Source organism: Enoplosus armatus, chromosome 2 (genome assembly GCF_043641665.1).
Source record: "Enoplosus armatus isolate fEnoArm2 chromosome 2, fEnoArm2.hap1, whole genome shotgun sequence".
NCBI lineage: Eukaryota > Metazoa > Chordata > Actinopteri > Centrarchiformes > Enoplosidae > Enoplosus > Enoplosus armatus.
The window spans coordinates 3,724,829-3,751,748 of record NC_092181.1 but is presented as its reverse complement, the minus strand read 5'-3'; the positions used below and the strand labels follow the sequence as shown (position 1 = coordinate 3,751,748).

General features: G+C 41.1%; 3 protein-coding genes across 4 annotated transcripts; all 3 read left to right on the top strand.

The window, feature by feature from the left end:
• The first annotated feature begins 1,321 nt into the window (after positions 1-1,321).
• coq7 (coenzyme Q7 homolog, ubiquinone (yeast)) lies at positions 1,322-4,722 on the top strand. 2 transcript variants are annotated; one of them, XR_011598842.1, is made up of 7 exons: positions 1,322-1,470; positions 1,964-2,142; positions 2,554-2,668; positions 3,176-3,315; positions 4,058-4,126; positions 4,352-4,516; positions 4,550-4,722. XR_011598842.1 is itself a non-coding variant. In XM_070922930.1 (6 exons), exons 1-6 carry the CDS (start codon positions 1,386-1,388, stop codon positions 4,427-4,429), a joined length of 666 nt encoding a protein of 221 aa, XP_070779031.1. In that variant the 5' UTR covers positions 1,322-1,385; the 3' UTR covers positions 4,430-4,722. The 2 variants fall into 2 exon arrangements, 1 of the variants encoding a protein (XP_070779031.1); XM_070922930.1 differs by having other exon boundaries at positions 4,352-4,722.
• A 9,690-nt stretch (positions 4,723-14,412) lies between these two features.
• Positions 14,413-19,912, top strand: notum2 (notum pectinacetylesterase 2). The gene is made up of 11 exons (XM_070921814.1): positions 14,413-14,726; positions 14,907-14,959; positions 15,475-15,570; positions 15,696-15,756; positions 16,697-16,809; positions 16,937-17,039; positions 17,446-17,634; positions 17,717-17,817; positions 18,803-18,950; positions 19,084-19,131; positions 19,609-19,912. The coding sequence occupies exons 1-11, from the start codon at positions 14,413-14,415 to the stop codon at positions 19,910-19,912; spliced, it is 1,530 nt and encodes a 509-aa protein (XP_070777915.1).
• A 2,583-nt stretch (positions 19,913-22,495) lies between these two features.
• Positions 22,496-26,128, top strand: rps15a (ribosomal protein S15a). Its single transcript, XM_070917844.1, has 5 exons — positions 22,496-22,519; positions 23,405-23,542; positions 23,845-23,924; positions 24,155-24,240; positions 26,000-26,128. Exons 2-5 carry the CDS (start codon positions 23,410-23,412, stop codon positions 26,091-26,093), a joined length of 393 nt encoding a protein of 130 aa, XP_070773945.1. The 5' UTR covers positions 22,496-22,519; positions 23,405-23,409; the 3' UTR covers positions 26,094-26,128.
• Positions 26,129-26,920: the final 792 nt, after the last annotated feature.

The following is a 26,920-nucleotide window of genomic DNA, read 5'->3' as shown; positions in this document are numbered from 1 at the left end:
TTCACATATTTTGTTATTTTGGTTCTTTTTGCATTTGAGGTTAAATCTAATTGTCCTGTCTGTGTTTGGATGGCCACACTACAGTGGCACACGTTGACTGAAACTGAAATGGTGATGAAAACTGGGACCAACTGGAGTTTACAAGGTAAAACTCAGAAGGCCTTTATCTGTGCAACACTGCCATCTGTAGACCACCAACAATGATTGGGATTGCTCAACAGACTCCCTCCTTTTCTTTGCTTAATTGCCTTATTGTTAGGTTTAATCTTACATAACAAACCTAAACAAAAGATGCACTTGTGATTTGTTTGACACAGAAAAGCAGAGAGTGTCTGGCCAAAAGGTAATTTTCTGTGTTTACTTTATTCTTTTAAATGCGTGGTTTCCTCCCACAGGCCAAAGATACGTGGGCCAGATGAACTGTGTGAACTCTAAATTGCCTGTTAAGTGTGGATTTGTTTGTGTTGTGTTATAGCCTTGTGGTGGACTAGTGACCTGTCCAGTATGCTGACTCTGCACAGCAATAAGCAGCTGTAGAGACTAGATGGATGATTATATTGTAGATCCCTCCGGGCCCTTCTGATTCATTCGTCCATATTAAAAGAAAACAATGCTTAAAGGTCAAATGTATCCCTATTCTACTTCACTTACTGACCCCATAACTTTTAAACATGGACTGCATTGATCTTCATGATAAATATTTCAGGCCTACTGATTCATTATTGACCTGTTACTTATACATATTATATATACATTATATATAACATACTGCCATCTAGTGACAAACCCTGGAGCTGCACAGGCCGACAAAATGTGAAAAATGAATTAACTGCCACAGCATGACAGCAGATGTGGTGATTTTACTATTTACTGGTCTATAGGGACATTTATTTATTCACAGCTGTAGGCCCTCCATTCATGTCAACACATTTGGATGTAACATCTCAAAAAACAACAACAAAATATTTCACTGTCAAAAGAACTTCATCAATAAGTGTCTCCTGAGACATTTCTGTTTAACAGACTTAAATCCCTCCCGCTGTCATCATATATGTATGTACCTGAGGCTCATACTGTATGTGGTGACAGTATTTGGATTGCTCATTATAGTAAATTGGTGATTATTAGGAAACATATAATTTTTTGCACAGTTCTGCATATCAGAAATATTTTTGGGACCTTCTAACACACACGTTTATTGCCTGAACAAGAATCAATGCACTATAATTTTGTATGAGGGAGGGTGTGCAGTGTTGTGCAAGACGTGACGCGGTTACGTCATACGTCTGCGCCGCGTCCACCTCCTGACATTTTCAATGACAGTTTGCACACCTTTTTCCACGTTTGTTTGATAACGCAGGTAGCTAAACCATCGACCGACAGCCATGCAAAGAGCCGCACGTACAGCTTCTTATGGCTGGTCTCATGTTGTCGGTCCAGCGATGAGTCGCCAGTGTTTAAAGTGCAGAGGTAAGCGGTAGCTCCATGGTTTACTTCAGGAACGACAGCTCTGAGCTAACGTGCTAGAGATGCTAAAAACACTTGTCTAATATGGTGGGGATTTATGTGTTGCTATAACGTCGTGTAATATGTTTTTGTCATAACTACTGCTCTTCCCGTTGTTATTATAGCATGCGTTAAGTCACGAGTCCCAGGAGCTTTAACGTCACTGGACATAATGTTTCATAACAGACTTGTTAGCTAACTGATAGTTGTTCCAGTCTTTGAGGTTTTGTTTTGTTGTATAATAAGAAACTTGAAAACTTGAATCACTAGCTATGTAGCTACAGTACATTTCCATCCCGAAAATGTTCTCCAAACACTCGTGACATTGTTTTAAAGCGAATAACATCTGAGCATGAAATCTGACACAGGGTTGAAAGTGTTTGAGCTCAAGACTTTTATGGCTTCAGTTGTCGTTACGTGTTTGTTATCGTGTTGTAATATTGACTGCACGCAACAGCCCCCCTGCAGCTGAGCTCGCGTGCTTACGGTGTGATCCCGCCCCCGCGCGACAGTGAGGAGAAGGAGATGTTGGACCGAATGCTGCGCGTGGACCATGCGGGCGAATACGGGGCCAACCGCATCTACGCCGGCCAGATGGCAGTGTTGGGTCGGTCTAGGACTGGACCTCTCATCCAGGTATGGACAGATGTCTGAAGTACTGTCCACCGGCAACAATGTCCTCTTGATTTGTAACATGCGTCACTATTCTTCAGCCTGCACTAGACAGCAGTTCACACTGATGGCTCCAAATGTCAAAATATTTGAAAAGGACCAGTGAGGCTGGTTTGGGATTCTTTCTACTCAAGGAATCCTAATGGATTAGGCTTATCTTCTTCAGGAGGAGTTTCTCTTTAGTAGAAATATGAAATTCACCCTTAACTTCCAATTTGTCCCTTGTCCCTGATTTGACACTAGAATTTAATTTGGGCAATTGGGTGAATCTGGTTGGGTGTATTTTCACTTATATTCAAAAGTGGAAAACATGTAAGTGTGTGTTCAGCATGAAACTGCGTAATGTTTGACATTATCATGTTCGTTTTTCTCTAGGAAATGTGGGATCAAGAAAAGAAACACCTTGAGAAGTTTAGTGAAATTCTGGCTGAGAACAGAGTTCGTCCCACCGCACTGTTACCCCTCTGGAACATCGCTGGGTTTGTATTAGGTCGGTACAGCCCATAAGCAAACAGCAGAGTTCATTAGTATATTGTTTTTCTTTTTAAAAAAATACTTCTAATTCTTATCGACACAGTGCTTGTCTGCTGTGTGTTTCTGCACCTTTCTGTCTTTGCTGCTGTGACTTGTAAATTTCCCCGCTGTGGGATTAATAAAGTCTTAGTCTAAGTCTTAAATTAGAAGATAACCTACTTAAATTCAGGTTTGGTTTTTGACACAGTTTTGCATTGTGATTCCTTGTAATGTGGCTTTGTTTGGTTTGGGTTATTATCGTACTTCATTTGGTGTATACAGTTAAAGTTGTATCTGCTGTGGGAGAATGCTAAAACCCTAACCACTACTACTTGAACTTGATGTGAGTATTGACAAGCTGAAACATGTTATTACAGGTTGCTGAGCTTGCACCACATTTCTCTAGTTAGTCTGCTACAGTTTCATGGCAACATGTAGTCAGGTGTCTGAACTGTGTATTTCTTTTGCTTTAAATCGACTCCAGGTGCGTCCACCGCACTGCTGGGAAAAGAGGGGGCCATGGCCTGCACTGTGGCGGTGGAGGAGAGTATTTCAGAACACTACAACAGCCAGATAAGAGCTCTGATGGAGAGGGACCCTGAGAGATACACTGAACTGTTACAAGTGAGTCAGCCATAGTTTTCTCTGTCACTTCCATTGGCAAAGATCTTTTTGTGGTGATACATAAAGGACGTTAAGGTGTGTTATTGTGGATTTTTTTACTCATGGTATTGGACGGAGCAGTAAAAATGTATGTAAAAGTAAAACATTATCTTTTAGGGAATACATAAATAGGATAGTTGAAAGTATGGCTTAGTGGTTATTGAGATTGTGTATTCAAAGGGATGACCTGTTCTCCAGACCAAATCCAGATTACTGTATTTGCACAGGCAAATTGATGAGAAGCACTGTACCATAAAGAAGCTTTAGCTTTGATTGTTGCAGCTCGTGCAGGCTGCCCAGACAAACCTGCTGCCTTTTAAACAGTGTCATGTTTATATTTTCCATTTATTTTCACGGAGCTGGTCCAGCACTCAACACATGAAAGATAGACCTCCTTCAAAGAGGGTCTTTTAAGAGTGATTTCATCTGTTATTTTGCCTGGTCCTATTACATAAAATATTTGGGCTTCAGGGTTGATTCATGCAGTTTATTTGAATGGAAATAGTGAAAATTGTTTCAGTGTAACCAGCAGTTTTGAGCAACATTCACAATTTAAAAGGTGGAGAGATGCCCTAAGAAGAACAACATGAACGTTGTTGTTGCCTGGTCTTTTATGGTCAGTCCTGTCAGAATAGCTTGAGGCATTTGTCTACTGATGCCGTGAAATCTCAATAACTTCACGAATGATCTTGTATTTTAATAGGTTATAAAGGAATTCAGAGATGATGAGATGGAACATCATGATACGGGACTGGAGCACGATGCTGAAACAGTAAGTATATTTTATCATCTTAAAATATTTTGTTACGTATGTTTCACTGCACAATCGATACTTTGATTTCACTAAAACCTGATCAAAGGTCTCCTTGTACAAAGTACACAAAAATAAGAAGAAAACACATAAATATCAATAAGTATTTAGTTGTCTTTGCAGTTATTAATGAATGTCGTTTAAAGTACTAAAATCTAAGTATGTTTTATTTGTTCTTTGTTTTAGGTACCTGGATACTGGCTGCTAAAAAATGCAATACAGCTAGGCTGCAAAGCTGCAATATATGTTTCTCAACGTGTCTGACGTATTAAGAATAATTACAAATTTCCACCAATGTTTGTTTTGATATGCTGACTCGGTTTGTATAAAGAAATTAACTTGAACTTGAATGTCAGTTCAAGATCTGCTCCAGTGTAAATGAAGCACCTTGTGATGCAACACATTGTTGTACTGTTACAAGATTAAACGTATTGTATACAAACATTCACAGTTATCTACATGAACCTACATTTGACTGCTTTGTACAGTGTATAATACATGGACTGTTGAAGTAGGTGGAGGTAACCCTTCCTGAATTAAATAGCAGATCTCTACAATGTTGTGTCAATGTAAATCCTGTCTCATGTTTTTGTTGCGATGCTATGAATCGCCTCTTTTTCGTCAAGAGTACTTTAGCGATTCGATGAACTAACAGGAGTTTAAAGAAGAAATACTCTAATTAGCTAACAGAGAATATTTTTAATGCCCGTTTTCTTCCTCAAGATATGAGTGATCTTGTACCTGCCAGTGCAGCAATGGACAAGAGACAAAGATCTTATGCTTGCTAAAACATAAAATACATGTAATGAGGACATATTGTTACTAGTATACACAGCCATCATACCCTCTAACAAACTCTCCTGCTTCACATGTAATAGTTCATATATCAAGCTGAGCAATGACTTGTCATCCTGGCCTAACTGCTAAGCGCCCTCACACAGCTGTTCTGGGTACATTAGGTCACTGAGAAAGAGGGACTGACAAGAGGCTTGTCCAGGGGCCCCTAATCTATTAGGCCTTTCAGCAGGTTGAGCAAAGTGTTCATTCCCCTCCCAGCCAATATCAGTTTGTCCTCACTGTACATTGAGTACTGACCCAAGGCCTTTTTACCCACGGTTTAGCCTTTTCATGCACTGGGGACGTGATGAAGCAGTGATTTATGGCCAGTGGCGTGGGCTGATAGGACTCAAACGCAATCCTTCGTGGGCAATTTGTCTCTTGGCTCCAGCAGGCAGTAAGGGTGGGTACTATAGAATATATATGAACACAGATGGGTGACACATCAAAGGAAAAACCAACATAATGTATAGTGTCCTAGCCACAGCCTCAAACTACAAGTCTGTGCAACTGTGGAAGACACAGTTCAAAATCTCCCATTGGTGTTTAATAGGGTTGAGATCTGGTGACTGCGAATCTATTATTATAGATCAAACAATTAGGTGGTTGAAGACAATAGCCGTCAGATTAACTGATATATTCAGGTCTTTACTCATCACATGTCTGTACGTCAGTATCTGTACTAGAAGTGTCTCACGGAGGTGAGCTGTTACCCAGGTTCACAGGCTCTGATCTATTTTGCCTAGCATGAGGTCAGAGGAGTTATTTTAGCTGGGGTGGGTTTGCATATCAGACTTGACCTCAGGGGTTAATGTGCCGTATGGCCTCCATTCCTTAAAAATAGCCTCTTCTTTACTATCCAGCAGGCCACGTTAAACAACCCGTCCTCTAATTGTTTAGTGCATTAGATAACAAAATAACCTGAAATCAAATGCAGAGTATTTTGATGTAGTTCAGAGAGTTCTCCTCTTAGCATTTCTGCAGCTAATCAGCTAATCAGAATTAGTCTGTTCAACTCTATGAGGGCTCCCTCAGGGTAGTGGCTACCTTACTCCTTATCTAGTAATTACATAACCCCTTTTATTTGTACTAAGAATGTCTGAATCTTTTAATGACAATATCTCAGTTGCTGATCAGAATGAGTCCCTACTATGCCCCCTGTGTGCTGCAGCAATCCTTTCTACATTTACAAAGCACAAAAGCATTCTAACTATCTTACCTTTAGTTTTGATATGACTTGAACAAACAGGCACAAAACTCACTTCAACAGTCATAGGAGGTCACCCACTATGCATAAGCAACAGGAGGCAGCTTTGCAAATCAAAGGTAGATCATCATACATTTATCTCTGGCCCAGATTAATAGTGCTGACAGATTTATAGCAAGATGCAACTGTTTAAATAAAGCAACAAATGTACAGCTCCATCTGTAGCATCACTTTGGGTGACGAAAATACTGGTATATAAAAACAGGAGTGATGACTCATTCAAAACGTGGATGTTAATAACCCATCAACTTCTACATTATATTGGCTGCCATAACTTTTTACTGTAGATGTAATGTTTTGTATATCACTTTTAATTTTAATTTCACTAAATGAGAAAACTACTTTCTGCGTCCGTCTATGGCCATCAGGAGTTCATGTGAATTGTTTAGGTTCTTTTCTCAGAATCACGTCCAAAGGAATCTGCTGAAACACTGACTGAGATTTTGGCAACAGGAATTTGAAAAGGGCAATAAAACTAAACTAAACCGGGACTGTCTTGCTGCCCGTGAATAATTGCGGTTGTAAATTTTGAGCAGCACGAATAATACAAATCCCTATAAGTCATAAAAGCTTTCGGATACAGATTTGTATGTATTGCTTCTTGGCTTGGAAATGAGCAGACTGTCAGTCAGCAGGCCTAATTTTATGGTTTATGGTAACTAATAGGTAGCATGAGGTCCATCTGTAGCATTGAGTAGATATTGTTTCAAGAGTATTCAATTAATGTCAATGTCAAGGTTTTGTTTATATAAAAGGATTTCATCTCACATTAGTCCCTTTAAAATGAAGGAATACACTGAATCATCCTCTAAACAAACATAAGCTTGCCTTTTGGGAAGTCAGATGTGAGTTGTAAGACAAAGCCATTATCTCTAGCATAGTATTTGACATATGCACTACCAATTCAAAAACGTCCAGGCAAATCAGACAGATTGGAAGAACAAAAACAGGACACTTAAGAAAACACTGAAGGCCCAGTGACACAAGATATAGTATTGTTCATTTTCCTTCTGCGTTTTAAGGTGAGTGCTTCTATTTCTATTAAAACATATTCCAGCTATATGCCTTATATGCGTTGTCCCATTGCAGAGTGATAAACAGCTTTCTGAATGTCAGACCATAATGTTAAATCAAGGTTTAAGCTGTTGCCCAGTCTGCCAGGATTTAAAGCAATAGTTCAACATTTTTGGAAATACACTTATTTGCTCTCTTGCTGAGAGTTAGATGAGAAGACTGATACCTCTCTCATGTCTGCACACCAAATGTGAAGCTACTTCAGCAGTCGGTTAGCTCAGCTTAGCATAAAAATGGATTTCTTGGAGTCTTTGTAACAAACGTGAGATAACTTGATAGCGATCTTTAGTGCAATTTGGCAAATTTTGTTCCCTTTGGACAGAGTCAGGCTAGCTGTTTCCCCCTGTTTTCAGTCTTTATACCAAACTAAGCTCATGTTAAGCTAACATGAGCGTGGTATCAATATTCTCATCTGACTCTCGGCAAGAAAGCAAATAAGTATATTTTCCAAAATGTCTTACTGTTGCTTGGAGGTACTGGTCTACATCTGCTTGCATTCCCCAAGTCCTAGCCTCCCTTAATACAGAGAAAAATTATCTTTACTAATTCATGTCCACATTGACTTTCTCTGTTTATTCTGCCAGGGATTTCATTACTTAAAGCCTGTTATGCTGCCAAATCAACCTTGGGAAAGACCCACTTTGTATCTTGGCATGATATGGCCGAGCATGGCTCCAACCTGGACGCTGGGTACCTAACGTTATTATGTTTTGTCTGATGAGCTCAGCCCAGTTGACTGCCTGGGGTGATAAAGCTAACACAGATGCTAACTGTCATGTCACCATAAATTTTGTGTACAAATCATGTGCATGCTTATTAGAGTATGCATTGCCTTGACTCTTTAACAAGGGGTTCCCAGAAGTGAGGGGCCATTAACTTGAACTGACTCAGTGAAGCTTTTCATATACTGGTTATCCAGGCCAACCATTCACATGCAGCAGCATGGGCTGAAAAACAGCCACACTCAGACAGGCAACTCTATAAATAGTAAACAGTAAACATTTTTACTGTTCTGTGGTATGTCTATACATATAAATACCTGCAGAGTGATGTCACTGTATGCTTTAGACTACTGTGTTACACAGAGTGGAAATGTGTTCATGCTTTTACTTTGCTCTTTGCATTTTGCTTGTGCCATATAAGTAAATGCATGTAAAATTGTGCTGAAAGATATGCAATGCATGTGTGCACGTTCGTGGGCATCTGACTTACTAAACGCATGATAAATGTTTAGGGTGATAGAGAGGTGTGTGGCCTGGAGGAGCTGTGACCACGTGTCCACATGTCTTCACAGTGTGGAGCGACAACACATGATGCAAGGGGCTGACATCACTTCAGCTGGAATCTCTGATTTATGGCCCGTCACACAGTGCCATCTACCAATCACTTTGGAGAAAGAAAAAACACACCAAGGTCAGTCTTTTTAGGAAGGTTCATCAGAACAAAATTACATTTCATGATGGAAAACTGTGTGTTGCACCATTTTCATCACCGTATGCCGATTTTAACAAACACACATGCAGAAAATAACCACAACCACAATAGTGGTAAAGGAACCTTGATCATGTTTTAGATATTTGACAAATGCATGTATAATCTTTTTTGCAGTATGTAAAATATAGAGCTACAACAAACAGACCTGGATACAAAACCAAAGGAGTTTTAAGTGGGGTTACACTGCAAATGTAGATGTATTTGTACAAGTGCATGAAACAAATCAATTTCACTCTGACAAATCAGTTGGCAAACTGGTTTTCTGGAGCAGTGTGTATAAACGTTTTTAGGGTGTGGATTTTATTTTTATGGTAACGTCAGGTGCATGTAATGAAATCACGACATTAAATTGACAAATAATATGGCATGTTAACACTTTTTCTGTGTGTTTTTCTTTATCTAGTGAAATATCTCGACATCTACTGGATGGATTGGCACAAAATTTTGTATGACATTCACGGTCCCCATAGTATGATTGCTAATGACTTTGGTGATCCCTTATTTTTTCAGTTTGTGCTACCATGAGGTAAAAGTTCACATTTTTCCAATACTTTGGTTTAGGACCAAATACGTGCAAAACTAATGACATTCCCATCAGCCTCAACTGTGCTTTGTGTTTACTGCTAATAGCAAATGTTAACATGCTAAACTAAGATGATGAACATGGTAAACATTATATTTGCTAAACATCAGCATGATAGCATTGCCATTGTGAGCATGTTAGCATTTAGTTGAAAATACACCACTGTGCCTGGAGATATATTTAATTAAACCATGATATTAAATGGACAGCACGACATCAAGGTGACATTTGTCTGCATCTTCTCTTATCGGATGGGGCTTGTGCAGCTGTCTCCACTCGCTGTTGTGTGATAGTTGTATCGTTGATCAGGTGTGAAGACTTATGTGAAGGACCTATAGTCGAGTGAGCATGGCGTGACCCCCCCCCCCCACACTGGTATCCATCACCGCACTGACAGGCCTGGTTCATCCAGTGTGACTCCAAGGCCACGTTGCTGCTCCACTGTGTCACGAGCCCCAAAGACACTCCAAGCTTTTTACTCTAGCACAGTATGCCCCCCATTTCACCCCCCTTCACAACCAGTGGCCCACTTTGGCAGGAGAACAGTATTAAAGGCCTGCAGACCACAAGTGAAGTCTCTAATATAAGGTGAACAACAGGCCTTAAGTTTTCAATATATATAGGCAGTTATTGTTTGGTTTGTATGTGTGCAAATTAACGTATCAGTAAATTTCATTAATTTTCAGTAAATTCATTACAAAAATTATAATAAATACACATCAAGTTACATAACTCCTCTCCCATAGGATCTGTTTGTTCCCAAAAGTTATCTCCACCATGATGGAGAAGCATTTTCATAGTCAGAAACTGTGATGTGATGCTTTTAGTTTCTCACATCTTACAGTTTGTCCTTTGCACATCTTTGACTGTTTAGGATTGCGGTTGTGGCATTCACACTCGAGGCGGAACATATTTTGCCTGGATGAAGGTGCGTCTGGCACGTCAATAAGGTGGACAGAACGCACAGTTGGTTGTGAGAGGTTCAGCAGAATGAGCTGCAGCACACAAAACTTGTCAGCTATCCTTTTCTATGCCTGTTACATCACTCCCCCCTCCGCCCCCCCCCCCCCGACCCTTCTGAATTCAACACCTTGTATCCCTGCCATCGACCCCTTCTCCATCTATCACACTGATGCATTGGCAGTCTGCAGAAGGTTACCACGCGAGGCCTCTTAACACCTGGTTTTAGGGATAGTTTTGCCCACCCCACCTGCCAGCCTCCTGCAGTGGCCCAGCACTTTACACCGATCCCGCTAAGACCCTGTCTGTCGTCCTCACTGATTGAATGGAGAGCTCTGGCAGTGTTACTCTGGCCATGTCTCATATCTCTCGCCCGAGGCTCGTTTTCATGTGACTTGCAAAGATACCGCTCTTATCTCCTATTAATCATGGGCCTCTTTGCCCAGCTATGCCCTCCACTGCTGGTGACAACATAGATGCTGTTGCAGATTGTCAAATTACACGTAACATGGCAAGCGGAGCTGCACGGCATGGTTGTGATGTGGGTCACAACTCTGTAGGAGTTTTGTTGTTTCATTTTTCATACAAAAAGGTGTTTTGATTAGTCTTAAAAGTAGAGTTTATTTATTGAACCTCTCTATGGTTTTAATCTGTAGTTCATAGGGCTGGGTTTTGGAGTTGTTACCTGTGAGTCGCAGCCTTTCTGCGCTGCGGTGCGGGCATGAGAATCCAGCATATGACTGCCGTCTCTGGCTCGTTGTTCTTTGAAGCTATCAGCCGACAAATATTCTAGCTCGAGGCTGGTGATGACACACATGCTCAGCAGACAAAGTGCCCGGACCACCCGGGCTTTAGGTGTCCTGACCTTGGAGGTTGGCTGTGAAAAATAACGACACAAGGGGAGAAAGAATGCCTCCCATGCTGCACAAGCTGTTGCCCCTATCAGGGTGAAGTTCAGCATGTCTCATGAGGCCCTTATGGGTTAATGTTTGTTTTTCAGAGGTTAAGAGACAAATGTAATAGACTCCAGAAGTGTGTCAGGTCTCACTTTTTGTGTATTTGTGTAGTGGTATGTGAGTGTGTCTGCTATAGATGCTAAGAGGGACGATGTTTGACCCATGACAAGTTGTGGTGTTTGAATCACTGGAGGTGTAAGAACACAAATCCACTTTAATCCACTGATCTGAAGCCTGCTGTGAAAAAAACGTATCATTCAGTCCAATCCCATATCAAAGAAAAACAAAATAGCAGCAATGCCATCTCTCTGTTCGTGACATTCTCGCGAAATGGTGATAGATTTACAGCAACTTCTTTCGCTTTTCAGCTATTTGAGGTATCTGTTAAACAGATTGTTGCATTGATTTCTGGGAAGACAGATGGTGGTGTGCATGCTTCAAGACAACTGAAGGAATGAAGAATTGTTCAGCTCGGTAGATCAAATTCAGTATAGTGATGTCCTTAGGGTACATTTTTATTGCGCGTAGGTGTATACGATCTCACAGACATATTTTTGAGTAGCTTTGTTTTCTTTCTGGCCATAGTTGAAAGTAGCTAAAATAGCATGAAATGCTTGAAAATGAGACAAAAATACCATTTTATTCCTGCCAAAGCAATAAGACAAATCTGTCTGCCTTGTTTAAGTCTTTAAATGGTAAGGTGATTATTGCAGACAACATACTGTATGATCTTTGTTTTCTTTTGCCAAAAAGAAAAGATAGATAATCTTCAACATACCCAGAATAAAGGCAGACATTTTGCTGCCCATTTTACAGTCCACCTTTGACCTAATCATAATGTTTTTATGTGTGCCTTTAAAATTGAAATCATTGTATGGTTTCAGATGTCTGATTATGTGTGCGTGCTGTTGTCAGTGTGAGCTGAAAGTTTAGTACCTTTATATTATAATAACTCATTCTCAGACCTCCTGCCACCCTGCAGTCCCATGCAGCCTCTGGCCTTCCAAGGGTCTCCAAGCAACATTATTTGTTGTGATTGACACATCGGGATGGTGTGCATTTCATTGATGAGAATTTTAGAGCCCTGGGGCTTGTGATCCTTCAGCGATTAGTTGTACGTCACCCTACAGCCATCCTAGGACAAGGCTGGATTACCAACCGGGCAAAGCCAGCAGCTGCCCTGCTCAAAATCTGGTTTTAAAACCTAAATTATTTTAGTTTATATTGTGGTCTTTTATTGATTGTTTAGTCTATAAAATGTCAAAAAAGGAAAGGAAAAAGGCCCATCATTATTCCCTGAAGCCCAAGTTCACATATTCACATTGCTTCTGTTGTCAGACCAACAGTCAAAAACTCAAAGATGTTGAGTTTAGTTTCATAGAAAACTAGGGAAACCAGCAAATGTTCACATTTGAGATGCTGGTACCAGTGAATTTCTGTCGTGTTTGTTTAAAAAATGAGAAAGATTAATTACGTAAGACTAGAATGGTGAACGGGCTCTAAGAGTGAGCCTAAGAGTGGCGGTAGCAGGGTATCTATTACATACTCAAACTACAATGGCTTCAACAATTCTCCTTCAACTGGAAAGTAATGCATCACAGAAGAACTGTCATTTCTCAATGGCTAGTTAAACAGAGTCAGGGACACAGTATTAAATAGCATCATCTGCATAAACATGTATTTGACAATTATGCACGGATATTTCAAATCTTGTTACATTTAAGTTAGTCGCATGTTATTCTCTGCAGTCATATTTTAAAAAGCATGGTATAGAAGCAGACCTGTATCATTGAGATATCCATAAAACATTCTGAAAATGCTAATTAGATTATTACTTAAACTGTATTTGATTACATATTACTTTTGGGCCAGTTTTATTGTAATGTCAGTGATTACAGCCACAACAATTAATTTAAAGTATTTAAATTTTTAGAAAATAAGGTAAGAAAAATTCAATCTTAGGTGTGGTGTTTAGGTGGTGTTTATTGACTTTCTCCTTTTGGCTTCTTCTCCTGTAGTGGAGTAATGATTATTTTATTATATGAGATCAAAGAATACAAATAGCTTTTTGGTTCAAAACTTATTCATGAATGAGGAAATCTTTGTTTCTTTTTTTTTAAGCCACAGAAAAAATATCAAACTCCTTCACTTGCGTTATTTTATGATAAGAAACTGTTATTTGTCTGTTATTGTCACTTATAATATGGAGACTTTGGGGAACATGCATAATGTGCTTGGTGCAACTAGAGTGTTCACCACCTGTGCCTTGAGAGTGTCCGCTGAATTGTTGACCATGCGGGAACCTTACGGTGCTATTCATTCCCGTGTTGGAAAGTGTTTGAGGTGTGTGCTCCAGTGACCTCGGGGTCGCATACCACGCAAAGGGGCTATGCAGTCATGCTGACAATGTAGATGTTTAAATCAAAACACTGGCAATCAGAGGAGGATGGTGGGGGTGGGGTGGGGTGGACGGGGGCAATAGGGGGAAGGAGAGCTTGTTCTTGAGCCACGGTCAGATGGGAGAGAGCTCGGCGGTGGGTGTGTGCAAAGACTTGAAATATGTTGAGGAGACGCGCGTGTTATCTTTTCTCCTCGCCACTGGCCGTCCAGTACCTCCCCTCGCGGTGTGTCGTCAGCAGTTTATCTCAGGGCCTGGCAGGAGCTGCGAGGGAAAATGGGAGGAAATCTGATCCATATGGTGGCACTATAAAGCCCACCGCTGATTTGCAGGCTTCATCAAAACCTGGTCAAGGCTTCATCACTGCTCACGGCTGGCATCCTCCTCTCACCCCTGGTCACTGGGCTCTGAACCTCTCACTCTCTCCTCAGCAGCACCAGTTATCGGCCTGACCCCGGGGGATACCTCAGCAACAATCTCCAAAGCTGATTCTTCTTAGAGAGGTAAGTTCATTTCCAGGTTGAAAAGTGATGGATTTCATGTAGACAACAGGTTATGGACAACTGGATTAGAAGATGAGAAAAGTCCTGTAAGAGTGATTTTTCATCTTTTACTTTTGGATTATGAATCCAGATTATGAGTGAGCATGTATCTCTTTTTGTTAATTTTGCCTCAGATATGAAGATACTGGGCCAGGTTGCGTTCTTGCTTTTGCTCGGGGGAATCTGGTGTCAGAACAACCGTAATGCTAAAGCCAGTGGCAAGTCCACCAAGAAGTCTGGCGGGAACCAAGGAGGTGATGTTGGCCAGCCTCCCCACGCGGCTGATCTGACTCCTGGAAGCACTGGGAGCACTAGAGGCACTGGAGGCACAGCCGATGCAGGACGGGAAGGTGCTGCAGGCGCTCGAGCAGCTGGACAACAGACAGATGATATGAGGCTGCACTTCCTCAAGAACGCCCAGGTTACATGTAATGATGGAACAGCAGCGGGGTGAGATGTTCTGGATCTCGTATTTCTCTTTTAGCAGGAAATTAAATTGTGATGTTTTTGCCTTTTGCTGCTTGCTGATTAATACATTGATTTTAGAAGCTACATAGAACATCAGTGTGTCCATACATGACTGCTTTATCTTCTCCATCTCCTCATTCCTGTTTATTTGTGGTTCTACAGGTTTTACCTAAAGGAGTTCAGAGGAAGCCGCCGATGGCTGTTATTTCTGGAAGGTGAGCTTTTAAAAACCCAACTGGTTTATTTGGTCCCCAAAGGTCAGCTTGTTTTGGCGTGACGTTCCCGTTGGAATTTTGATGGGGATGTCATCTTCTGTTTTTCTCCTTTTTTGGCTGCTGTCTGTCACATTTCCCAAACACAAACGTTTCACCTGGCTGAAGTGACTTTCTCTAACTGGATTGAGGATTTATGAGTGCCTTATTCTGAGCAGTAGAGCCTAATAAATTGGTTTTGCCCTCCCCCCAATATATGTCATACTGTTGTTGTATTTGGAGAAGGAGAAACCTTCTGCACAAGCTGAAAGTCAATCAACAAATCAGGTGCTAACAGTTAATGGAATGGTTCGTCTTTTTTGTCCAACTCTGAGTGAATATATAGTCTCGGTAGCAGACCACGCTACAGGTGCATTCCTTCCTCTCTCCATTCCTCACAGACCTCTATGATGGGCTAACAAGGGTCTCCCCCACTGTGCCTGATGTGAATGTCTAATATTAGTCTCTATTATTTTTAGGCGGCTGGTGCTGTCACAGCAAAGAGACCTGCGATTCCAGGTACCAAAATATCCCCCGGCTAATGAGCTCATCAGGGTGGCCTGAAACAAAAAGAGGTAGGTCAGCCATGAGCCATGTTTTAAAATGCATGTCATACATGTTCCCATAGTGTTACTTGTTTTACATAATCTTGTGTGAGACAAAAGGACATCTGTCTGACCTCTGAATGCTGGATTTACAGGAACTGGAATATTGTCTTCTCAAGCGGAAGAAAACCCACACTGGCATAATACAAACATTGTGTAAGTACTTGTGTATCCTCACTGTGTGTCTTATTGTGGCTACTGGAGGTGTCACATGCAGACAGTCGTCATTTGTAAACATTTGTGAGACAATGCACAGTTCTGTAGACATTAAAATATCATCCCATGGCTTACATAATAAAACAGCATTGAATCAGTTTCGTGCATACCTCTAGGTGTTTTCATTTCTTTACTTAAAGCTGCATCAATTGATTTTTTTGGCCATTGTTGGGACTGGAACAAAATGTAAACAATAACATTGACGTACAAGCACGTAACATTACAAAGTTGTAATGGCTAACGTGTTAGCAAACAGTTGCATATTTACTCCTCCAGCAGACACACAGGGCAACATTAGCATTCATTTGGAGTTGAAGTCCTCTCCTTTTTGCTCTGTTTTGGTCTCCACCAACTCCTGAGAGAAATATCTGTCTCTTTAGCTGCTAAATGCTCCACTATGTTCACCAGCTAGTTAGCCGCCGCTAACTCTGTCTGCCTGCCATCTGGTGCTGGGCAGGTAGTGCACAGTCGGTTTGTAAAGTTAAACTACCTGCTGTGTCTAGAAGAGGTCGATGAGAATGGTGAGAGTGAACCAAAACAACAAAGTTTCAGGCTGTAAAACCAAAACAATGAGCTTAAAGACGCTAAAACGCTTCACAGAATTGAGGGCAACTGCAGAGTCTCTGTGGGTTTATCATTTTTAGTGTCTTAGTTCACGTTAGACATGGTCACTTGATCCATTCTTAGTATGAAAATATGGATAGTGCAGCCTTAAAGCAAGATTAGCTTTTAAAGAAATTATCCAATCTTCTTACAAAATTGAGTTCATAAGCAACAAAATGCACCCTTGCTCAATAGAGTTGATTTTCATGGAGAGAGGGATTTCTCTTGATGGCCTCAAGCTTTAGTCTTACAAATGTGATTGTGTCCTTTTCCATAGATTCATCCCGTACTGTTCCAGTGATGTATGGAGTGGCACTGGACCTGCCCCAACCCCTCCTCCAAGGCCACGGCAAGGCAGAGAAAAGGAAAGAGATAGAAATGCAAATGCAAGTACGTTTCTTCACATCCGTCAAGATCTTTTCAATGAGGTCCCTCATATGAATGACAGATCTGTGCCTCCCTTGGTTTTAAAAAAAACAAACATGATTTGTCATTTGATGTGTGTATCTGTTATCAGCTGAGTACACCTTCATGGGATCCCTGATCATCCGTGAAGTCATCAAAGACCTCATCCCCAAAGGAATCAAGCAGGCCAAGGTTGTTATGCTGTCTGGCACAAGGTGAGTTTGTTTTATCGCTGGTGCTCTGATGCTGACCCCAGCTTTTGGACAGGAGCCTGCATCCTCTGGACCATCTGGACCGTACCCGTACCTAACATTAAACAAGAGAAGCCCTATTTTGGGTTCATCCTCTTGTCAACGATTAAGATGTTTACAGTCAACTGTGAACAATGACATAATGTCTATTAAAGGGCCTCGCCCTGTAATGGTGAACATTCCTCCCAGGTTAGCAACATGGTTGTTGGGACACCCACAAGCCCTAAAACGGGATCCATTGACTGAATGCAAAGCTGCTAAATTTTGACTTCCCTGCCGTTAGCTGGCATGCGCTGTCATTTTGATACCCCTAATGAAAAAGGAACTCTCAAAGCCAAACTGTTTATTTATTTTCTTGGCTCCCCTGCAGTGCTGGCGGAACAGGTGTTTTGCTGAATATCGAGAGGGTGGCCAGTCAGCTGGAGCAGCTCGGTGCAGAGACTCAGGTCCGAGGCCTCGTGGACTCTGGGTGGTTTCTAGAGAGTAAACAGCAGCGGTCACCTAACTGTCCCGAGACTATTTCCTGCTCACCTGAAGACGCTATCAGGATAGGACTCAGGTAAAGTCATGCATTCTCGACTATGTAGGTTGTGTATGAGTAATAGATGTGTGTGCATTAAAAGTGTGTGTTGTTTTTGCAGGCTGTGGAATGGGGTTGTGCCTGATAGATGTCGGCAGCTGTATAAGCGAGGAGAGGAGTGGCAATGCTTCTTTGGCCACAAACTGTACTCTACCTTGACCTGTGAGTGCTGGCTGGTGCCTAAATTGATCATGATATTGGATTAGCATGCAATATATTTGAGCTGTTCAAAAGTAATGTGCACTGAAATGAGAGTTGTGTGAGTTTAATTTACTCAGAAGCTGAAAAGTGAACAGACTGCAAATATCCAATCTGGGTGATTTTCGTGCTTTTACTTTGGTGGAAGAAGTACATAGTTTTGCAACACTTCTGCAAGTCTTGGATCAAAAACCAACAAGACTGGCCATTCAAGTCATTCAATTCCTGGACACCTGATATTTTTAAATCTGACAACAGTGATAGTTACATAGGGTTTTCCATTATGGGGGGCAGTCGTGAAGAGCCAAAAGTAGGCAAGCCGTGCTGGAACAACTCAACTGTTTTTTTTGCCTACCTTGCTCACCTTGATCCCCTGCTGTGAGGCAGTAGGCATGTCATCACGGCTTAGCTTGGCACGGCGCGGCTAACATGAAGCGACCTGGGCCCATGGAAAAATCCTACTACATGTAAGCTTAAAGCCCCCATGTGTGGGATTTGACAATTTCAGACTTTGGTGATTCCGACTGCTAAAATAAAAAAACACACTATGGAGAAAGCAACACAGATTCAAATTTTTCTACTGACAAAATGATATAGAATTTTGGCCACTTGGGGGTAACGCAACAAGCTGTAAACACAACACTGACATCCTTACACCTTATAAAGCTGATACGACAAACTTGTTAGAAAGCAATTTAGACATGTAAGGCCAATATTCACTTTCCTTTTGCCTCTGTTTTTCTCCACCAACTACTGTGGGAAATATCTGACTCTCAGCGGCTAAACACTCCAATATGTTCACCAGCTGGTTGCCAACTGTATCTGTCTGTTGTTGAAAACAGCCCTATGAGTGTCCCATTTTATATTACACATAGTCATCTGACCCATTGTTGATATAAATATATTGATTAGAGCATCTTTAATATTGAACTCTTTGTATTCCCCGTAGCCCCCCTGTTTGTCGTGCAGTGGCTGTTTGATGAGGAGCAGCTGAGAGTGGAGAACATCTACATGGGAGGACAGAGTCTGTCTGAGGAGCAGTGGCAGTACATACAGAACCTGGGCAGGGAGCTCAAGAACTCACTGAGAGATGTCACGTAAGAGCCCAAAAAAACTGTTTGGAAGAGTAACATATAGTGATTACGATGGATCTACTATGGGCCAGGTGATTAAAATAAAACATGGACTAAAGCCTAAAGATGACTGCATTCCTCTGTGTGTGTTTTTCAGGGCTGTGTTTGCTCCGTCCTGCCTCTCCCACACACTGATTACCAAAAGGTAAGAATGGATATTTGACTCCTGTGGTGCTAATACACTTTTACGCCTTCTGCCACTCATTTTGTTCTCGCCTCTAGCAGTAGTCATCTCTGCTGAGTGAGCTCATGCTGCTGTTTTTGTTCGCTCGTTCATCATGCCACATTCTACATGTCACCAAATGCCATTTCACACTTTCCCTAACCCCTCGGTACCCCTTGAACACACTCATTATTCTGCTGCACAGATGGACATTGATGGGTCAGTGCAGTCTTAGCTAGGTTGACAGAGTCAGGCTAAGTTCGGTGCATTTACTGAGGTTGGTGATTTTTAATGGGAGGAGCTGAAGGTCCAAGGTCAAGGTAATTTTGCAGTGGCAGTGCTGCAGTGTAACTATCTCTTTCCTTTCTGGCAACATTTCCTGTCACTTCTTTTTTCTTTCTCTATCAGTGCCTCTGTGTATTTCTAATCCATTACGTCCCTGTCTTGCTGTTCTTCCAGTAACTGGTTGAGTTTCCAAGTTAGAGGCACCTCTCTGCCACGGGCCCTGCACTGCTGGGACAGGAGTCTGGAAGCAACCCGCAACAACAGAACCCCTCCCAAAGGTTGCCCTTTCCACCTGGTGGACACCTGCCAGTGGCCCCAGTGCAATCCCACCTGCCCAGCCTTGGTAGACCAGGCCACCCAGCAGGAGCTCACACTGCTCCAGATGCTGGTAGCCATGGGCCTGGACCTCCAGAGGCTGGGCCTGGATCCCCAGGGAGATGCAGATTCTCTGGCCAGCATGGTCAGCAATGGTGGCTAAGTGTAAAAGTGGATAGCAGCTTAAGAGATAGCCATGCAAAGGCTTAATAGAGGAAAGAAATGTGTTGAAATTTTAATGTAACCATAGAAATAGTACAGATTCAAATCTGGTTACTATGTCTTGTGCTGCTCAGCATTCCATTATGCTTCATGTGTCTGTTAAATTGGTGACTTGACTGGTGGGTGTGTCACTGTGTCTGAGTCTGGGTGGTTTGGTTGTCCCTCTACTGGACACCAGAGGAAAGAGCTTTGGGTCTAAACCAAAGGTGTTTCGATTGTACTGGTTGAATAGCTTTGAGTTTTAGCGGATGGCCGGACATACTGTACCTCCTACAACACACTTTTTTTTATCCTGATCACTCTACATGAAAATTAAACTTCAGAGCATGGTAGCAGAGTTGAACAGAGGCTCACTCAAAATGTCAGAGGCACAGACATGTTGCTTGGACAGGACTCATAAAAAAAGAAACATTTGCACACCATATACTGTAGTTTTAGCATTTGAATTAGCTTTGAATAAAGGTTTATTGCTTTTCTTTCTACCTAACAGTCATACTTTTCAGACAACGGGGATTATTCATGATGTGCCAAATTTTTAGCACTCTGATTCTTACATAATAAAATATAACTCAGAACGCACAAAAACTGCACTCACACTAACTCAATAATTTCTTTGCACACAGTTCCAAAGATTGTGATTCTTGTGACTTTTTTAGTCTGTAGCTCCTGATGCTATGCTAACTTATATATATATAACATAATATATAAACATATTTTATGTGCATGTAAGACAATAGTGTGATTAGTTATTGATGTTTTCTGTGTGTAGGCCAGCAGGAGTTTACCTATTTGACATGTGAAGGCTGCAATAAAAAGAAAAAAACAACGCTGTGGTTATTCACCGCTCAGCTGTCACGATGATCTATATCTAGTGACCTACAGTACATGGACTTAATACAGACTATGTATTGCAATCTTTCATTGTTGTCAACATTTACAACTCATGCCATGCTATTTTTGCAAGGCATTTACAGATGTTGCTGTAACTCCATGTTTGATTTTCATTTAGGTACTGTAATGACTGTGTCAACCGATAAGGATTTGACAATGTTTGTTACCTGTTGTTAATGATCATCAGACTGAGTTGTTGCACATGTTGAAACAGGGAATAAAGATATTAATTGGCTCTGACAACGTGAACTCTACTTTTGTGGTTCATCCATTTCTGTTTGTTCAGTCTCTTGACATTTTAATTACCATCTGAGGAGCCACAGATACTTACAAACTCAACCGGTCTGAAGAGCATTTACATCTCAATATTTCCTCTGCTTGGTATAAATAAAGTGACAAGATCTAGAAATACAAACACTGGTTGATTATTTGACTGTCTTTAACATAAAAAAAGATAATGGAGGAAACAAACACGAATCCCGGTTGCATTTCATTTCAGACTTCTAATTCTTAGATATGATTATATGTTAATCTCAGTGTGTGGTAAGATATGCACATTCTCTTCAAAGGTTACGTACCGTAAATGCCACTGCTCAGCAGCAAAACATTCTTAAAAGCAGATTGCACAAATTCCACTGGGGAGCATCGTGCCCCCGGAGCCTGCAAGCGAATCTGAGAGAGAGCAGAAATGACAGGAGAGTGGGGATGTGACATGCAACAAACGTTGAGGACTGACTTGAACCAATGATGCTGATAGGCCTCTTCTGTTTTCTCACCGACCAGGAGAGTGCAGATGTTGTGCTTTTTGAAAATGTCACAACAATGACACCGTAATCTATGATCATACCCTAACAACTTGTCCACCTTCCTTTGCTCCCATCACATGGTCATATCCTCCTCTTCTTGCTCTGACAATGTGTTGGGGATACAGTCCATGGCATAAACCAAGATATTCAGGCTTTGTTGTTTTGTCATGCTGAAAACTATATTGCATGTAATGTGGACTATCAACAAACTTTGATTACACTCAGTAGGCTTTATATATACACATTGCTTTGGATAACAAAAGCTGAAATATGATTGTTTTATACATTATGCAAACATCTAGCCCTTGAAAGCTTTCCTTTTCTTTTGGTTTCCAACAAATCCACCAAACAGTTAATAGCCAAGCCAAATGCTTTAGAATGGATGGATACGAAATCATGCAATTATTCATCCCCATCACTGGGTGGCGCTGCTTTAAATTCAACACATACTTACTAAATAGCCTGCATGTATTTGATAGTGACACCTGGCTCCAAAATTAAGATTTTTATAATTTGGTACAGCCTATTCGAGAAGTTCCTTTTCGAGTTGAAGGTAGGCTTTACATGTAGCAAAATATCCGCACAAAAACCTTTCAGATTAAATCAACTAACCAGGTCATATTAACCCTTGCTGAACAAAATCAAGCCACATTACCGATGTGGTAAAAGTGCAAATATTCTCTGTGTCGTTTTATATTAGCACAGCGGAGGCACAGTACGTTATGTATCAATACGTAAGAGAGTAACAGTAATTTCATGGTGGGTCATCTCGACTTGAAAAAGTCTCGGATTTTTTCCCATATTGCATTGCAGTTTTTTCTACTTCCTCTTTCCGCCATATTGCAGAACCGGTAAGAAGCCTTTTTTACTGTCACCTTCAATCTTTAAAGTATCTAAAGCATCAAAATGTTAAATCTTCCATTTATGTGATCATCCTGCAGCGAAATCACACACTAATAATTTGGGGTGATTATCGTCTCGATTGGTGCAGCGAGTTAAACACAATTGGGCTATAAATTTCATCGAGCAGTCTCTCTTGCCCGGCCCTGGGAATCGGTGCGTTCAAAGCGCCTTGTTAGCTCTTTGCTGTGAGACCACAGAAGTGTCTTTACAGTTTCAAGAAATAAGCTGTTAGCTGTCCGTTGATTTCCCGTGTGGCACACGTTTCTATACGCGGTCGACACTGTATTGGTCATTGTACCTTCATATGGTAGAAAATGCTTTGCATTGGCAATGTAGACGGCTAGGCTAGGTAGCTATTCTGTGTACTCATGAAGGACCATGCTTTGGTGGGAGTCTCTGCGTTTCACGTATTCAGATAAAAGCATAGAGAAAAAAAATCAGCATTGCGTGCTGCGAGAAAAATTAAGCGTCAGAAAAGTATTTACACAATGTAACATGTTAATGTTAGCCTAGTTGCTAATACCATGGACGTGTCGTGACTTAATAAGGGCTAACCAGGCTTTGCTAATTACATTTTGTAGGTATTACGTGCAGGGTTTAAGTTTGTGTCCCCAGAGTATGATACACTGAAAAGAGACAGCTTTCAAGTCTTTAGATAATGGATGTCATTTGGCATGTGAAAACACAGCCTAGGAAGCACTGCCTGTAATGAACTGGTGTGGGGACACTGGGTATAGACTCAGAGTGGTATAGGAAACTGGGCACAGCATAGTTTCTTTTAGTTAAGACCCACATACTAAACACCTAATATTTATCTTTGTATGTGTCTGCAGGCATCATGGTGCGCATGAACGTTCTCGCGGATGCTCTGAAAAGCATCAACAATGCTGAGAAGCGTGGGAAACGCCAGGTCCTCATCAGGCCCTGCTCCAAGGTTATTGTGCGCTTCCTGACCGTCATGATGAAGCACGGTGAGTGATGAACTGGCATCAGGAAACACTTGGCTAATAATGTGGCCGTGCTTTGGTCCAGGCAATATATTTGCTGGTGAAGAGCTACTGTAGCAGAGAAGTTACAGAGGTGTATTGTTTGTAAAAGTCAACATGACAGCATCTAGCTGATGAGGTTCTTTGAGAGGTGGTAATCACTGTTGAGCTTCTCAGTCGGACCAAATCTGGGACACCTAGCTCTGGCCAAAAAGGTAATATTAGTGTGAAGTGAGTGTTTGTTTTTTTTTACTAATGGATGTTCTTTGTCATTTGTACCTTTTTAGGTTACATTGGTGAGTTTGAGATCATTGACGACCACAGAGCCGGAAAAATCGTTGTCAATCTCACAGGCAGGCTGAACAAGGTAAAGTCTATCGGTTGACCCAGCTTTGCAGTCACCACTGCTTTTGTGACAATTTCAGATAAACGCTAACTACGTGTTTGCGCTAGCTGCTTGCAATAGCCTTCTAACTGAGTTGAGGGGAAATACTAAAGCTAACACAGGTGGTGCGTCTTACAATATGCAACCTGTAGCTCCTGCTTGCTACTGTGCGTGTGAATGTGGAGGCTAAACCAGTGTTTTGTATCTTTCAGTGTGGCGTGATCAGTCCACGTTTTGATCTCCAACTCAAGGACCTGGAGAAGTGGCAGAACAACCTGCTGCCCTCAAGACAGTTCGGGTGAGAATCACATACACCAACTTCTAACTTTTTGAACTGAACGGTGGCTGTAATGTAGTGCTGAATCAACTGGAAAGGACAGTGGAGACTTTTTAGTCCCAATGGTTTCCAGTCTTGCTCTTGATCAGTTACTTACTGCAGTGGGTTGATTCAACTTGCTTTTGCTCTGCCATCCTGTGTGGTTGATTTGGGAAAAATTGGTTTATTTGGTTTTTCATTCAAGACTTGAAGAAAGTATTAGTTTTTATGCTGTATATTTGAAACTATCTAACATAATGAAGGTTACATGTTCAAGTACTGGACACTAACTTTCCTCTTTTACCAACAGTGAGTAATGGTGTCTTATACAAAATTGTTTTTATCAGTGGTTGTTTGACGTTGTTAGTGGAAAGGACCCCTCAAAGGCTGTGCATATCACTCTGTATCTGCAGGCAGGGATACAGAATGAGATGACACCTCAATTAAGCCTTGATTTTATTTATTTTATTATCATTCAGAGTAGAAGTCGTTCATTTGTGTGGAGATAATGGCTGGTGTTAATGTATTACTTCTATCACTGAAATGCAGTGAGGCTAAAATTTGTCGCGCATGCTAATTGAGGAATAACCTGAAGTATGAGCGTAATTGCACATTGATAGTGGGCAATTAGTGTGATTTGATCTACAGAATAATAACCTATGTAGCTCAGACATTGATCTATATATCAACATCAAATTTGACTGATCTAAACCCATTTACTAATAACGACACTAACACACTAAATAGCTGTTTCTTATCTAAAGTGTTGTAGTTATTTAAAGAGAAAATGTGGGATATTGCTGAGCTGCACGTGTGAAGTAGAGAGCTACAGGAACCATGGTCAATAGGTTGTTAGTCTGTTGAAAGTGAGTAATCTTTTTTTTCTGGACTGAAGCTCACATTAATGATTACAGGGTATCTCTTAAGCTGGCTTTATGCTTGGATGTAAAATTAATTTGGCATGTTCTCTCAAGCCAAGTAGGAAGTTTTTAACCAAAAAACATTTGAGGTCTCTCACAAATGTGTTAGTTGCCTGTAGTTAGTCATCAATATAAAGATTGGTTGCATGATGCACACTGCCTTACTTCCAGAGTTACACCAGTTTATTTGTCTTGTTACTTTTAAATTATCTGGTCCTACCATGCTCAAAAAAGCTTTTCCATCTGATGTGTGCACCATTTAACCAACCTGCATGGAGTTGTCTTGAGTTGCTATTTACCTGTGGAGCTGTATATGGTTGCAGACGGAGATGCACTAAACATAATCATACTTGGAGTATACTGCATCACTTTGTTGCATGTTTTTTCCTCTACAGTTGAAATGGTCATCGTACAGTTTATAAACTACATGTGGAATGGAGGTCATAAAATAGTTTTTCAAATCAGTTATTACTTTATAAAACATTAAGAGGCCCATGGCACTTCAGTGGAGCAGGGTTTAGTTAGATGGTTAAATATGAAGACTTGTGGTCTGAACAGTGTAACGTAGATGTCAGTCAAGACAATGAAGTTTATTAAATTGTGTTTATTATATTATATTTAAGCATGGGACTTTTTGGTTTTATACAACAGATGATACACTTTTTCAAATCCCATGGTTTGTACCAGTTTCTGTATAATTATGAACCATGTGAAGGATGAGTTGAGTCCTGGATCACAGTAGCTGTCTTATTGCTGTCTTGAACCCCTGCAGCGTGATGGATTCCTCTGACTTGTATGGTAACCTGCTGATTTGTTTCCAGATACATTGTGCTGACCACCTCAGCTGGCATCATGGACCATGAAGAGGCCAGACGGAAACACACAGGAGGCAAAATCCTTGGATTCTTTTTCTAAAATGTAAACTGCAAATAAAAAACAACCAGGGGAAAGCTGGTAGTCTGCTGTGACTTATTTCATACAAAGGTGTGAGAGAGATGGCTTTTTTTTCTTTCTTTTTTTTAAATGCAGCTTTTGTCAGATTCAGTAGCAGTCTTGTGGAGAAGAGGGACATCCTTGGAGAATACACAGGGTTTTCCAAACCCCTCCTGGAGTACCCCTTGTCTTACATGTTTCAGATGTCTCCCAGCTCCACCACAGCTGATTCAAATGATCAGCTTGTTTAAAAAGTAGCTTCAGGAGTTCATCAACTAGTTTATCATTTGGTCATCACAGGTATACGTATCATCTATTAAAAGATTAATAGTCCAAGTACTGTATGTGCAGAGGAACTAATGGGATTTTTGAGACGTCATTACATGTGATGCAAAAACAAAACTAAAAGCATAATATTAACTTTGCATGCTTGTGATGGAGTGATAATAGGAGTTGGAGGAAGTCCATCTGTGGCCACTGCTCTTAAACCTGATTTGAAGGAGATCAAGCAAGAGCAAGACAAATATTTACAGCCTGTTTTGGCTGTGTGTTGAACTGAGAACGTGACAATACATTTATCTGTCAATCCGCGGACAGCAGCTGTTGAGGAAAAAGCTATGTAGAAGCATGCAGGTGCTCATTGAGACCGCAAAACTGTCTCAGAAACTGCAGTGGAAAGTGACATTTTGTGACATGGCGAGGGCATACACCTCAGAGGCACACGTCCATAAACACCACATACCTGACTGCTCCAAACAAACCTCTAATAGGCACCTCCATGTTGTAGCTGGAGCCCCAGTGACTATTAA

Coding starts and splice junctions, on each gene's coding strand:
- rps15a (XM_070917844.1), top strand. CDS start 23,410: ATGGTGCGCATGAACGTTCTCGCGGATGCTCTGAAAAGCATCAACAAT. Junction 23,543..23,844: donor GACCGTCATGATGAAGCACG/GTGAGTGATGAA, acceptor GTACCTTTTTAG/GTTACATTGGTGAGTTTGAG. Junction 23,925..24,154: donor TCACAGGCAGGCTGAACAAG/GTAAAGTCTATC, acceptor TGTATCTTTCAG/TGTGGCGTGATCAGTCCACG.
- notum2 (XM_070921814.1), top strand. CDS start 14,413: ATGAAGATACTGGGCCAGGTTGCGTTCTTGCTTTTGCTCGGGGGAATC. Junction 16,810..16,936: donor AGATAGAAATGCAAATGCAA/GTACGTTTCTTC, acceptor ATCTGTTATCAG/CTGAGTACACCTTCATGGGA. Junction 17,040..17,445: donor GTTATGCTGTCTGGCACAAG/GTGAGTTTGTTT, acceptor GCTCCCCTGCAG/TGCTGGCGGAACAGGTGTTT.
- coq7 (XM_070922930.1), top strand. CDS start 1,386: ATGCAAAGAGCCGCACGTACAGCTTCTTATGGCTGGTCTCATGTTGTC. Junction 1,471..1,963: donor CCAGTGTTTAAAGTGCAGAG/GTAAGCGGTAGC, acceptor TGCACGCAACAG/CCCCCCTGCAGCTGAGCTCG. Junction 3,316..4,057: donor GATACACTGAACTGTTACAA/GTGAGTCAGCCA, acceptor GTATTTTAATAG/GTTATAAAGGAATTCAGAGA.